This window comes from Castanea sativa, chromosome 1 (genome assembly GCF_040712315.1).
Source record: "Castanea sativa cultivar Marrone di Chiusa Pesio chromosome 1, ASM4071231v1".
Lineage (NCBI taxonomy): Eukaryota > Viridiplantae > Streptophyta > Magnoliopsida > Fagales > Fagaceae > Castanea > Castanea sativa.
In genome coordinates, this window is record NC_134013.1 from 86,303,289 (window position 1) to 86,316,304 (window position 13,016).

The following is a 13,016-nucleotide window of genomic DNA, read 5'->3' on the forward strand; positions in this document are numbered from 1 at the left end:
GATCGGATTGTGTGGTGGTTTTTGGTAGTGGGTTGTACATGGTGGCAATTGGTGGCTGTTGGGTGCGATTGGGTTTTAGGTGTGGTGGTTATTGGTAGTTTGAGTTTTGGGTGGCTGGTTGCTTGCCTTGTATCTGAGAAAAGAGAGAGAGAGATGAAGAGGAAGAGAGAAAAAGAGATGAGGAAGAATTAAAAAAATAATATTAAAATGAAGTAGCTAAAAAAATAAAACCTATAGGGAGGATTGGCCCAGTAGTATATATTGGGCCGGGAGCCTAATCCGAGGAAACTGGCTGATTAAACTAGTTGAACCAGTAACCAGGCATCGAATTGGTCCAATAAAAACCAAAAACACCGGCAAAAAACCGGTCAAGAACCAGGAAAAACAAGGGACCGGTCCTTTTTCAGTTCTTTGACCAGTTTGGTTTTTTAAACCATGCAAGTAGCATCAATGTTGCCGAGAAATCCTTGCCTAGAGTCCTGGACTTAAGCTGGTGAACCTTTATCGCATGCAGAAGATTCAACCAACCCTCCGCTCTTGATTCAAACTTATCAGCAATTATAATAAGTCTGTCAGTTCTTCCTTAGAAAGAGCCACACAAATCTTCCTTATAAGTGGTCCAAGGTCTCATCTTTTTGTTATTTGTTGACGATTAATTCTTTGCCACTTCTTTATGTTATTCACCATGTACAACCAACAGGACTAGCTGTGAACTGTACAAACGGTTGAGTTAATTATTTAAACCTTATGTACAAAATATACAAAATACTGTCTAAAAAGGACTGGGTGAAAAATATTGTGGCCTTAATTAAGTCTACCTATCACACAAATAATTTATATTATAACAAACACACACCTGCTCAAAATCATGAAATACATTCTTCTCAAAAAAAAAAAAAAAAAAAAAAACTATGAAATACAGTATTATGTGTTATTTGAATTGCGATCTTGCTATATCACTATCAGCTGATGAGTGCGCAATTACAGTTTGTTTCTTACTCTTCCAAGATATTAGAGAATTTCCAAAAAAACAAAAACCTGTCGTAGAGCAACAATCTGTAACATCATCAGCCCAATCAAAATCAGTATAAGCATTAAGATTGATTGCAGAGGATGGTAGATGTGAGAGAAACTTCAAGGAAGAGAGCTTATGAATCTCAATTTTAAGATGGTGGCTTATAACTTAAAAGGCACAACAAAATTATGGTGGAGCAACTCAACTTCTAACAGATGATTAATAAAAGAAAACCAATCAAATTTGGGCAGGTAGTGGCGAAGGAGATTATTTGTACTCCTATTTACTTTCACAGAACAGCTGGTTGAATCAAAATCTGAATAATTGGGGTTGGCTTAATTACCAACCCATGAGTTGTATTGAAATTAAATATAAACGTACAAAATAAAACTACTCCCTTCGTCTCAATTAGTTTGTCCTATTTGAAAAGTCAAACTTTTTAAGAGAACATCATTTATTGTCTTGTCTAACTTTTAAAAATGTATTAGTTTTCAAAATTACCCTTAAATAAATTTGTTGATTTTATTTTCAAATTGAGTAGTTTTGAAAATTAAATAGCGGTATAATAGGAATATTAGTAAATTAATGACTTTTATTATTAGAAACAGGACAATATTTTGAGACATCCCAAAATAAAATAGAGGACAAACTAAATAGGACGGAAGGAGTACTAGATTATTTGATTACAACTTACAACTGAAAATCCTGGATAGAAGCCAAGGATAAAAGATAATGATGAGACCTTTGAATTTAAATAAAATACAATAGTTGGAACCAAATCCTCTGCAAGTTTATCTGAAAGTTGCAGAAGCATTTGAATTGGAATTTCGATTCACAACCTGATCTGTAGAGGCAACATGAGCTGTAGATATAAGGCATTTATCTTAACAGGGTCTAGAGATTACAAGTAAATAAGTAATCAAATTCAAATGGTACATTATGCATTTCTGTATAAACAGAGAAATGGTATCCTTGAATCATGTACCTATGTAAAAATTAATACACTGATCACACTTGCACAGACTCAGTAGTGATGCCCTTCAGGTCACCTAAGTAGAGGCTATTTCAATCTCATCTTTCCTCATCACAGGAGTAGCGCCTACAAAGCTCATTTGAGAGGAATATTCTGAATCAAAAGTGCTATCAGTAAGTGTTGGATTGGAATTTGCATTTTTACTAGGATTAAGAACCAACAAGTGCTGGAATGGGTTTAAAGGTGGAGGAACCTCTACTGCTCCTTCCAACATCTTCACCACAACAATCATCAAAGGTCTTGATTCAGGCCTATACTGAACACACCAGAAAGCTACCTTCATCATTCGCTCTGCTGTCTCTCTATGTTTCTCCTCTATCCCACAAACTATGCTCAACTCTTCCAGTTCTCCATGTTCAAACTTATTCCAAACCCTCCTGGGGAACCACTCTTGGCTCTCTGGAAGACTATCGTCAAGGTTCTTTCTCTTACCTATGATTTCAAATAATAGCATCCCAAAGCTGTAAACATCACACTTTTGGGTTATAGGATATGGCATCCACATTTCTGGTGCCGCATAACCAGGGGTCCCCCTTCCTCCTGTCATGGTGATATGTGTATTTTCCCTGTTAGATAGCTTTGCCAAACCAAAATCAGCTACCTTAGGCAAGAAGTTTGCATCCAAAAGAATATTTCCTGGTTTAATATCATAATGGATTATTCGTTGTTGACATTCTTCATGCAAGTAAGCAATCCCTTTGGCTGTCCCAACTGCAATCTCATGAAGCTTTTCAAATCCTAAGATCTTGTTTTCACGAAACAAGTACTTGTCAAGCGAGCCATTTCCCATGTACTCATAAACAAGTGCTCTCAGGTTCTCCTCAAAACAGAAACCATAAAGCCGTACCAGATTAAAGTGATGAACCCTTCCCATTGTACTTACTTCTGCCTTGAACTGATCCTCAATTATCTTAGAATTCCCATATAGAACCTTCACTGCCGCCATGGATCCATTACTAAAGATTCCCTTATAGACTGATCCAAATCCTCCTGAACCTAACAAATTAGTGAAGTTGTCTGTTGCAATTCTGAGCTGCTGAGAGGTAAATTTGATTGGCTTCTCTCTTTCCATATCGATGAGAAATTTATCCATGGTGAGTGTCATAAATCTTGAGTTCGGAGTGACATTGCTGCTATCACAGTCAGAACATGCTTGATTTGCCACAAAGCAAATAAAAATCACCATAACAAAGACTACTGCAGAAATGTAAAAAATTTAACTCAATAAGAACCTCACAGCTTTTCAGAATTATTGGTAATAACTAATAATAATGATCAAAAAGTAACGAGAAAACATAGCTGGAAAAGAAAAAAATAATAAAGATGGATTTAAAACCTTACCCACGCCCACAACAATAGCAGCTGGTACGAACATTATTCAGGAAATGAAATACAGACAATGCACTCCCACAAACTCTATTGAAAGAGACGAACTTGTATGAGAAAAGAAATGATGAATTTACTTGAGTTTTATTTCAATGCATTAATCTTTGGGAAAAACCTGTTGCACACACAACCAACTATAATTAAAAAATTTAGTTGAAACCGTGTGGGGTTTGTTTACTGATATGTGAAAATGACAAGCCTGCCTGCCAGCCAGGCCATAATATGAAGGAAATTGCTGGGATTATCAGAGGATTGTGACATTCAATTCATGTGGTCGGTTCTAAATTTCCAAGTTTCTTGTCTTCGTTGAATTTCGTTGAATAAAGGGGTTGTGTTCTTCCGTCTTGATTCAAACTTCTGATTTCTCAATTACGGAAAATGCTATAGTTACCAAAAAAAAAAAATTACAAAATTTTTCTCAAATTATGATGAGTTGTTATTGGTAAGTGAAAAAGTGATGTTAGCCAACATCACTCACTTTTGTATGAATTTGTCACAACAGCAGTTTGTAAAAAATAGTTTGAGGAGACTTGTAATAGCAAAAGCTCTACAAACAAATTGTTGTAGGAAAATGCCTCCTTATAGTACTACCACACAAGATTGATTATGAAAAAAATATTATGGGTTCTAGAAAGATCTCTCGACGATACTTTGGGTGGAGAGGTTTGTGTAGAAATGAGTTTTTTCATTGACAATTATGTCACATTATCAGCGTAATGTTGATAAGTTTATGACAAAATTACATTTTTCTGATATTATTTAAGTATTTTATTTTTTTTAATATAAGTGATGAATTTACTTATATATGCTTCCTCTTATGCTATTGGGGACGTGTAGCGAGTAATAAAACAAATGTCATCAACATATTACATTATTTACAAAATATAATAATTGAATGCAAATTGTATTATGTTTCCTTGAAGAAAAAAAAAACACTTACAAAATTTAAAACACTTTCAAATAACAAATATAGATAGCTTAATTTTAAAAATCTAATATATTGTATCAATCATACTTTGATAGAAAATAATTCATAATTTTAAGAAATGTTTGGGATTAACACTTATAAGTCTCGTTTACTATTTTCATTTTTCACTCAACAAAAAAACAAATCGTCAAGTTTTTCTATGCATCATGCGGATATGCAACTAGTAGTTATTAAAGGAGCAAAATCATACCGGCTAAAATTTGAGTATCGACCGAAATTGGTCAAAATAGACTAGAATTTTTCCCAATGTGGAATTAGAGGCTTTTTCATTCTAGTTTGCTAACCAGTTTGATATTTTTCGGCCGGAATAAAATGGAATCCATAACAATGTTTTAATCCAATCACTGAAAGATTTAAAAATTGGCTTAAAACTTATAATTATCCTCAAAATAATTATAAAATTGGTATAAAAGAATAAAAAATAAAACTAAAAATTCAAAATTAGAGCCAAGCAATCAAACCGTCGTAGTGTCAACCAACACTTTATCACAGGGAGTAATTAACTAATTATATGTATCTCTTTTATTTCGAACTTGCATGTTGGCAAGGGATCTAGCATATTGGATTGCTTGTTAGAAAGTGGGTTTAAAGCATGAAGTGGAGGCCAATCCATTCGATCAGGCAAGCTTAGGTGCTTAACTGTTTTCTACTTTTGTACTAACTCTAAACTTATGGTTTGGTTATATTTTGCCTTTTGAACATGGGTCAAAGTTGATTCTTTGAACCTATAACTAGGTGACAACTCCATTTTCTGTCCTAACTCGAGTCAGTGGCGTATTCCCATATCTAATGTGTTCAACAGATCCACATTGGTCAATCCCCAAGAAAGCTATTCTGTTGGTAGACATGATTCATGGGCTACAGGGCGCTCACACCAACTAGCTAGCCGCAGAGAGTACATAGTGTTGGAAATAAGGTTTGAAAATTGCCCAAATTAATAATCAAATACAAAGCAGATTAGAGATATAAGATGAGAGTGTAGAGAGATATAAACTTATCGATTTGAGCCAAGACACGGAACTTAATTTGTTGTCCTAAAGAAGCGATTTTGCCTCCACTAGAATGACTATGTCGGTGCAAATGGCTTAGGCGGTCACTCTCCAAGATACAACAGCAATTCTGTTAATGTGTACTCACAAACAGAACTTCGAACTTGTCATTAGATGCCCAATATAAAGATTGAAGAAAAATAGAGGAAATAGTATATTAGATGAACTCAAATTTTTTTTCTCTACTTCACACCCCGTTTGGAAGAGGAATGGCCTTTTTGGCTATATAGAAGAGCCAAAGGAATATGAGCAAAAGAGTTGACAAAACCCAGCACAAATTTAAGAATTTGCCGTGATATAAGCACTCCATAATTATTCCTTTGATTTCCTTCAACATCTGCTGGTATTATAGGAATATTGGCTAGAGATTTGAATTGGCTAATGCGAGATAGGTGAGGGTGATAAAGGAAAGTACAGATATTTTGGAGGAGCTGATTTTGTTTGTAAAATAAAGAGACAAGGTCGTGGGTTATGGGGTAAAGCTGATGGTGGGGTTGGTGAATTTAATTCTCTCCAACTACATCCACTAATTTTGGTCAATAGCAATCCAGGTGGCACCTACAATTTAATAAAATTAGTTTCCTTTAAATTTTAAAAACATACCCAACACGTGGCACCTAGAAGGGGCTTGTTAGGGTTGGAATAGATGGATTTGGGTTTTTCTAGCTAATTTGAGGTCAGCTGGCCCTCTAATGGAAAAGAGAAGATAACATAGAAAGGAAACAGAGAAATAGGGAAGTAAATTTGGGAACAATCATCTTATTTTATATCTGATATTTTCTGTACAACTTCCTTTTATACCCTTGACTAATGCTTAGCCCTCTAACCAGTGTCTGGTACTACTCCAACTAACCGAATATCCTAACTAACTTCTAATTATCTGACCTGCCACCCTATCACTACCTTGCATACACAATTGCAGCACCCAACAATTACAACCCAACACTACACAATACCCCCAAATATCCAACACTACACGTGCACAATGGCCTTACAGTCATACCCACAAATATCCCATTACAATTACACCACAAAATATCCCCTCAAATATCCCTGACAATACCCTCCCCTTAAAACACTTTGCCCACAAGGTGAGGATATTGTTGTTGCGGTAGGTACAGGTCTTCCCAGGCGGCATCATCCACACTTTCCCTTTGCCACTGCACCAGGACTTGAGTAATAGTCCTGCTTCTCAAATTATGAGTTTTAGTCTTCAAAATAGTCACTGGTTCAAGACTCAAACTGCCAGCTGCATCCACAAAAGGTAATGAAGGAACCACAACCACATGCTTGCCTAACTTCTCCTTAAGACATGAAACATGGAATGTAGGGTGGATTCTAGAATCTGGTGGTAGATCCAACCTATAGGATACCTTGCCCACCCTATGCAAGACTTGAAAAGGTCCATAATATCTAGGTGCCAACTTACCCAAATGCTTCTGCTTCATTGATTTCTTCTTGTAAGGCAGCAACCTAAGGTATACCCAATCACCGTCAGCAAATTCCCTTTCAGTCAGGTGCTTATCAGCATTCACCTTCATCCTTTCCTGAGCTGCTTCCAAATTCTGCTTCAACAAGACCAGAAGTTGCTGTCTAGTCCTCAATTGCACATCAACACTATCAACTTTAGTGGTACCTGGAATATAATCCAATAATTTGGGAAGAGGGTAGCCAAATAAAGCGACAAAAGGAGTTAACTTGGTAGAGTATGAAAATTGGTATGGAACCAAAATTTAGCCAAAGGTAGCCATTCCACCCAAGTCTGAGGTCTATCAGCTGCAAATGCTCTCAAATAATGTTCTAGACTCTTGTTAACTACTTCAGTTTGTCCATCTATCTAAGGGTGATAAGCTAAGGACATAGCCAGCTGCACCCCTTGCAACCTCATCAACTCTTTTCAAAAATGAGAAGTGAAAACAGGATCCCTATCACTTACAATTGTAGCTGGCATACCATGCAATTTAAACACATGTTGCAGGTAGAGATTAGCCACCTTGGCAGCTGTATAAGGGTGAGACAAGGGAATAAAGTGGACAAACTTGGTAAGCCTATCCACTACTACTAGAACCACATCTTTGGATTGAGACTTAGGAAGGCCTTCAACAAAATCCATGCTTACATCAAGCCAAGGTTTGTCAGGTGTAGGTAGGGGTTGTAACAGCCCAGCCACATAATAGGTTTCATACTTCAGTCTTTGGCATACATCAGATTCCCTAACATGCTTCTTCATATCAAACCTCAAACCAGGCCAATAAAAGTCTCTCTGCACCCTATGTAAGGTCTTGAGAAACCCTGAATGCCCTCCTAGAGAACTGTCATGGACTTGCTGCAGTATAGTAGCCTTCAAAGCATCACAAGATCCAAGAAAAATCTTACCTTTATACAACAACAACCCATTCTGCACAACATACCCTTTTGGAACCCCTTTTCCCAACTGAAAAGCTTGGAGAATAGCTTGAACCTGCTAGTCAGAAGCATAACTGGCCTTAAGATCAGTCACCCAAGCTGGAGAGGGAAATGAAACCATGCACAAGACCTCCTTATGATCTTCTGAAACTTCCAAAGAAGTATAATCATCAAAATCAGCCTTTCTAGACAATGCATTAGCCACTAGATTGTCTTTTCCCTTCTTGTACTCAACAACAAAGACATAGCCCAGCAATTTAGCAAACCATTTCTGCTGGGCTAGTGTGCCAATTTTCTATTCCAACAAGTACTTTAGACTTTGTTGGTCAGTTTTAACAGTAAAAGGCCTGCCCACCAAATAAGCTTTCAACCTCTTGACAGCAACCACTAAGGCTAGCAACTCTTTCTAATATGTTGACAAAGCCAAGTTTTTACCTTTAAGAGCCTGACTGTGGTAAGCTATTGGCCTGCCATGTTGCATTAGCGCTGCACCAATCCCTCTTCCAGAAGCATCACACTCCACCACAATTGGATGATCAAAGTTTGGTAAGGCTAACACTGGAGGTTTAACCATAGCATCTTTAAGTTGATGAAAAGCCAACTCAGCCTCATTAGACCAGCAAAAGGAATCTTTTTTTAACAAGGCTGTCAAGAGGGCTGCAATTTGGCCATACCCCTTGACAAACTTCCTATAATACCTAGTCAGTCCCAAAAAACCCCCTCAATGATTTAATATCCTTAGGAATAGGCCATTGCTACATTACAGCAACTTTCCTAGGATTAGTATGAACCCCCTCAGCAGTAATAACATGCCCCAAATATTCTACTTCCTTACAAGCAAACATGCACTTTGACTTTTTAGCATACAACTTGTTAGTAGCTAGAATCTCCAAAACCTTTCTTAGATGGATAACATGCTCAGCCAAGGACTTGCTATAAACTAATATGTCATCAAAGAACACTAATACAAACTGTCTAAGGAAAGGTTTAAATACCTGGTTCATCAATGATTAAAAGGTTAAGGGAGCATTGGTTAGACCAAATGGCATCACCAAAAACTCATAGTGGCCCTCATGTGTTCTAAAAGCTGTTTTGGGTATGTCCTTTTCCCTCATTCTGATTTGGTGATATCCAGACCTCAAGTCCAACTTGGAGAAAATGACAGCTCCACTCATTTCATCCAACAGCTCATCAATAACTGGAATTGGGAATTTATCCTTAACAGTTATATTGCTCAATGCTCTGTAATCAATGCACATCCTCCATGATCCATCACCTTTCCTTACTAACAAAACAGGAGAGGCAAAGGGGCTACTTATGTTCCTAATTGACCCCACCGACAACAATTCTTTCACAATCTTCTCAATCTCATTTTTTTGGTAGAATGGATACCTATAGGGTCTTTGGCAAACGGGTTGAGCTCCTTCTTTAAGAACAATGGGATGCTCATGGCCCCTAAGAGGAAGTAACCCTGTAGGAGTCTCAAAAACATGCTCAAACTCTTGTAAGAATGAGTCCACTTCAGCAGGTAGCCTAACCTCTGATACAATAGCTTCCACACTAGCAATCTGTAACAACAGTCCCTTCTTCACAGATGCCTTGAAAAACGGCTTACAATCCACAATGGAAGATCCCAAGGATGGAGTTAACCCTTGAAGCGGTACTTGATGATCCTCATAGCAAAAACCCATTGTTAAGAGTTTAAAATTCCATTGAATTTCACCTAAGGTGCTTAACCATTGGGTACCCAATACTGCATCACAACCCCCTAATGCTAAAACATGGAATTGAATGCAAAACTTCACACCTTGAATGCACACTAGCACATTACTACAAAAACCCAGAGTTTTAACTACACTACCATTGGCTACCTTAACCTCCAATATCTTAGAAACGTCTTTCCTTAATTGTAACCCAGAAACCAAAGAAACATCTACAAAATTGTGGGTACTGCCAGTATCTATTAGGATTACCAACCCATTACTATTAATCTTACCCCTCACCCTCATAGTACCAGGTGTAGGAGTTCCTATGAGTGCATACAGGGTAATCTCCACCTCTTCTTCCTGACTAACAGCCTTAGTAGCAACCTCACTTCCTAATTCTTCCTCTACTTCAGTGATTTGTACCCCAGACTGTACCTTACCATTCAATTCCCTCTAACAAAAATAGTTTAGCATTCTTACATTTGTGCCCAACCCCCCACTTCTCATCATAATTATAGCAAAGCCCCCTCTTTCTTCTTTCATCCATCTAAGCAGGGGTTAATCTCTTAATTGGTATCTTAGATTTAGCTTCTAGTACTACATTATTCTTTGGTAAGGCCAAGATAGAACTCTTACATGTTTCTTGTTGAAATCTGGAACTCTTCTTGCAACTGAACACATATTCCTCCTGAATCTTGGCCAATCCAAATGCTTCATTCAAGGTGCTTGGATTCAGCATCCTTACTAGAAGCCGAATTTCATCCTTCAAGCCACTTAGGAAGCAACTAAGCTTGTGTAAAGGAGACAGACCCTTAATCCTATTAGACACAGCTTCAAACTCTACCTTGCACAATGCCACTGTGGAAGACTGTCTCAGTCTTGTTAACACCTCCATAGGATCATCATAAGCACTTGACCCAAACCTCACGTGTAGAGCCTGCACCAATGAATCCCAATCCGTGAACACACCTGCCTCCTCAGCCTCTTGGAACCAAATCATAGCCTCCAATTCCATGTAAAACAAAGCAATTAGCAATTTCTTTGTAACTGGGGTTTGATAATAGCCAAAATATTGATTTGCCTTATAGACCCAACTAGCAGGATCATCACCTGAGAAGCGTGGGAAGTCCAATTTCACCGATCTTGCAAATGACAAGGCTGAAGAACTCTGATTCACTAGACTCGTTCTTTGAGGAGAGTGTGAATGGCTATCTTGAGAACTCAACTTTTGTAGAATGGCATTGAGGTTTTGATTCATTTCATTCATGGTCCTGGTATGGATTCCTTAAATCTTTTGTATTTCTTGGATTTCTCTATTGTGATGGTCCGAAGTGGTACGCAGAGTAGCAAGAGCTTCATTCACCACGTTCATGGCAGCGGCACGAGTTTCAGTCATGGTGACGTAGGAACAAGGCTCTGATACCAAATGTTAGGGTTGGAATAGATGGATTTGGGTTTTTCTAGCTGATTTGAGGTCAACTGGCCCTCTAATGGAAAAGAGAAGATAACAGAGAAAGGAAACGGAGAAATAGGGAAGTAAATTTGGGAACAATCATCTTATTTTATATCTAATATTTTCTGTACAACTTCCTTTTATACCTTTGACTAATGCTTAGCCCTCTAACTCGTGTCTGGTACTACTCCAACTAACCATTACTCCAACTAACCCAATATCCTAACTAACTTCTAACTATCTAACCTGCCACCCTGTCACTGCCTTGCATACACAATTGCAGCACCAGCAATTACAACCCAACACTACACAATACCCCCAAATATCCAACACTACACGTGCACAATGGCCTTATAGTCATACTTGTAGGGAATTTCCACTAATTCCTAAACCTGTGAGAAAAAAAAAAAAGAGAAAACACACGCCAAAGAAAATAATCACACGCACAAGACAATATTTACATGGTTCAACAATTTGCCTACGTCCACGGAGTTGCAGGGATTTCACTATTATCAGAGAAAATATAAGTTGCGGCTACAGACACTTTATCTCTCTCCAAAACCGACTTAACCAAAACCCTAATCACAAAATCACGGTTTTCTACATCCTGTGAATGGGCTACATTAAAAACCACGCAATATTATTCGGGTCGGATCGGGTCGTCAACCAGATCAAACATAAACTAGGCTCCACAAAGCCCAACAATACCCCCAAAATCCCATTACAATTACACCACAAAATATCCCCACAAATATCCCTGACAGGGCTCCCCATCAGCCATCAGCTATAGTGAGCTTTGCATTAACCTTTAAAGGACTAGAACGGTTTTGCTCTCAACCAAGCCAGCTTTGCAAGACTGTTCGATGCTTATTTATCCTGTGAGAGATAGTAGCCATAAGAGGAGGAGGTGATCTTACTGCCAAGGAAGTAGCTTAGGGTATTCAAATCTCTCGTCTCAAAGTTCTGGAAAAAATAGTGTTAAAGAGCTCGGATTTTTTCTTGTTCCCCACATAGGGAAACAAAGACAAGGTCAATGGATGATCCTCAAACTTTTGTGCCTGTGAAAAGTACAGTTGCTCCTCTCTTTGAATCTAGCTAACCAAGGATCATCTCCTTGTTCCCCATATAGGGAATTGTACCTTTACCTCTTCTTGTTAAAGAATGAGAATGGTAGGATGTCTCCAATGATCTAGAGTTAAGTGTTTGATGAATTGGGAGAGTAAAGAGTGGTTTTTTTTTTTTTTTTTTTGGTGAGGAAAATGAGTATTTTCTCTCAAAATTCAGTGGGTTTGAGAGTTACTTTCAGGAAATTGGAGCCCACTCTATAAAAAGGTGTCAGTTCTAATTTTATCATAGAGGAAATGGTAAACAAAAATGACAAAATAAGGAAATCCTTCCTCAATGATAACCGGAGCTGGAACCCAAATGTCACAATGAACAAGATTGAAAGGTGTAGAAGAGAAGGAATCACTTTTATAAAAGGTAAATAAGTTTGTTTTCAAGATGATAAGACATTCAATCAAACTTCTAAAAACTAACAAAAATAACAGAAAGACACGAGAAAGATGCATAACCTAGACGCGAATGCCACAGGTCAATTGAGATGGTGGCAGCAACAGATGTGAAGGAACCTTCACGAAGAGAGCTCAAACAGACGTCCAACTCTATGGTCCGTCCTAAACAGATTACTTGTCTGTAAATAATGCAGTTCAAATGGCACATTATGCATTTTCGTATAAACAGAGAAAAAGTGTCCTTGAATCATGTACATGTGAAAAATTAATACATTGATCACACACACACACACAAACTGACGCTCTTCAGCCCACCTAAGTAGAGGCCATTTCAATCTCATATTTCCTCATCACAGGAGTAGCACATACAAAGCTCATTTGAGAGGAATAGTCTGTAATAGAAGTGCTATCAGTCTGTGTTGGATGGGAAGGAGCCGCAGGAATAGCCAACATGTGCTGGAATGGC

At 37.9% G+C, this 13,016-nt stretch overlaps 2 protein-coding genes across 3 annotated transcripts; both read right to left on the minus strand.

The window, feature by feature from the left end:
• Positions 1–1,654: 1,654 nt before the first annotated feature.
• On the minus strand, positions 1,655–3,783 carry LOC142609616 (G-type lectin S-receptor-like serine/threonine-protein kinase At1g34300). Of its 2 annotated transcripts, none has more exons than XM_075781254.1 (2): positions 3,390–3,783; positions 1,655–3,242 (listed from the first exon to the last, which is right to left on the minus strand). In XM_075781254.1, exons 1-2 carry the CDS (start codon positions 3,421–3,423, stop codon positions 2,065–2,067), a joined length of 1,212 nt encoding a protein of 403 aa, XP_075637369.1. In that variant the 5' UTR covers positions 3,424–3,783; the 3' UTR covers positions 1,655–2,064. The 2 variants fall into 2 exon arrangements, with proteins under 2 accessions (XP_075637369.1, XP_075637361.1); XM_075781246.1 differs by having other exon boundaries at positions 1,655–3,245.
• A 2,758-nt stretch (positions 3,784–6,541) lies between these two features.
• On the minus strand, positions 6,542–10,850 carry LOC142636214 (uncharacterized). Its single transcript, XM_075810349.1, has 7 exons — positions 10,185–10,850; positions 8,930–10,036; positions 8,691–8,872; positions 8,313–8,575; positions 8,008–8,156; positions 7,425–7,932; positions 6,542–7,107 (listed from the first exon to the last, which is right to left on the minus strand). Exons 1-7 carry the CDS (start codon positions 10,848–10,850, stop codon positions 6,542–6,544), a joined length of 3,441 nt encoding a protein of 1,146 aa, XP_075666464.1.
• Positions 10,851–13,016: the final 2,166 nt, after the last annotated feature.

Coding starts and splice junctions, on each gene's coding strand:
- LOC142609616 (XM_075781246.1), bottom strand. CDS start 3,423: ATGTTCGTACCAGCTGCTATTGTTGTGGGCGTGG. Junction 3,246..3,389: donor TGCTATTGTTGTGGGCGTGG/GTAAGGTTTTAA, acceptor ACATTTCTGCAG/TAGTCTTTGTTATGGTGATT.
- LOC142636214 (XM_075810349.1), bottom strand. CDS start 10,850: ATGAATGAAATGAATCAAAACCTCAATGCCATTCTACAAAAGTTGAGT. Junction 8,873..8,929: donor AGGGCCACTATGAGTTTTTG/GTGATGCCATTT, acceptor TTGATGAACCAG/GTATTTAAACCTTTCCTTAG. Junction 8,157..8,312: donor CCACAGTCAGGCTCTTAAAG/GTAAAAACTTGG, acceptor TTGGCACACTAG/CCCAGCAGAAATGGTTTGCT.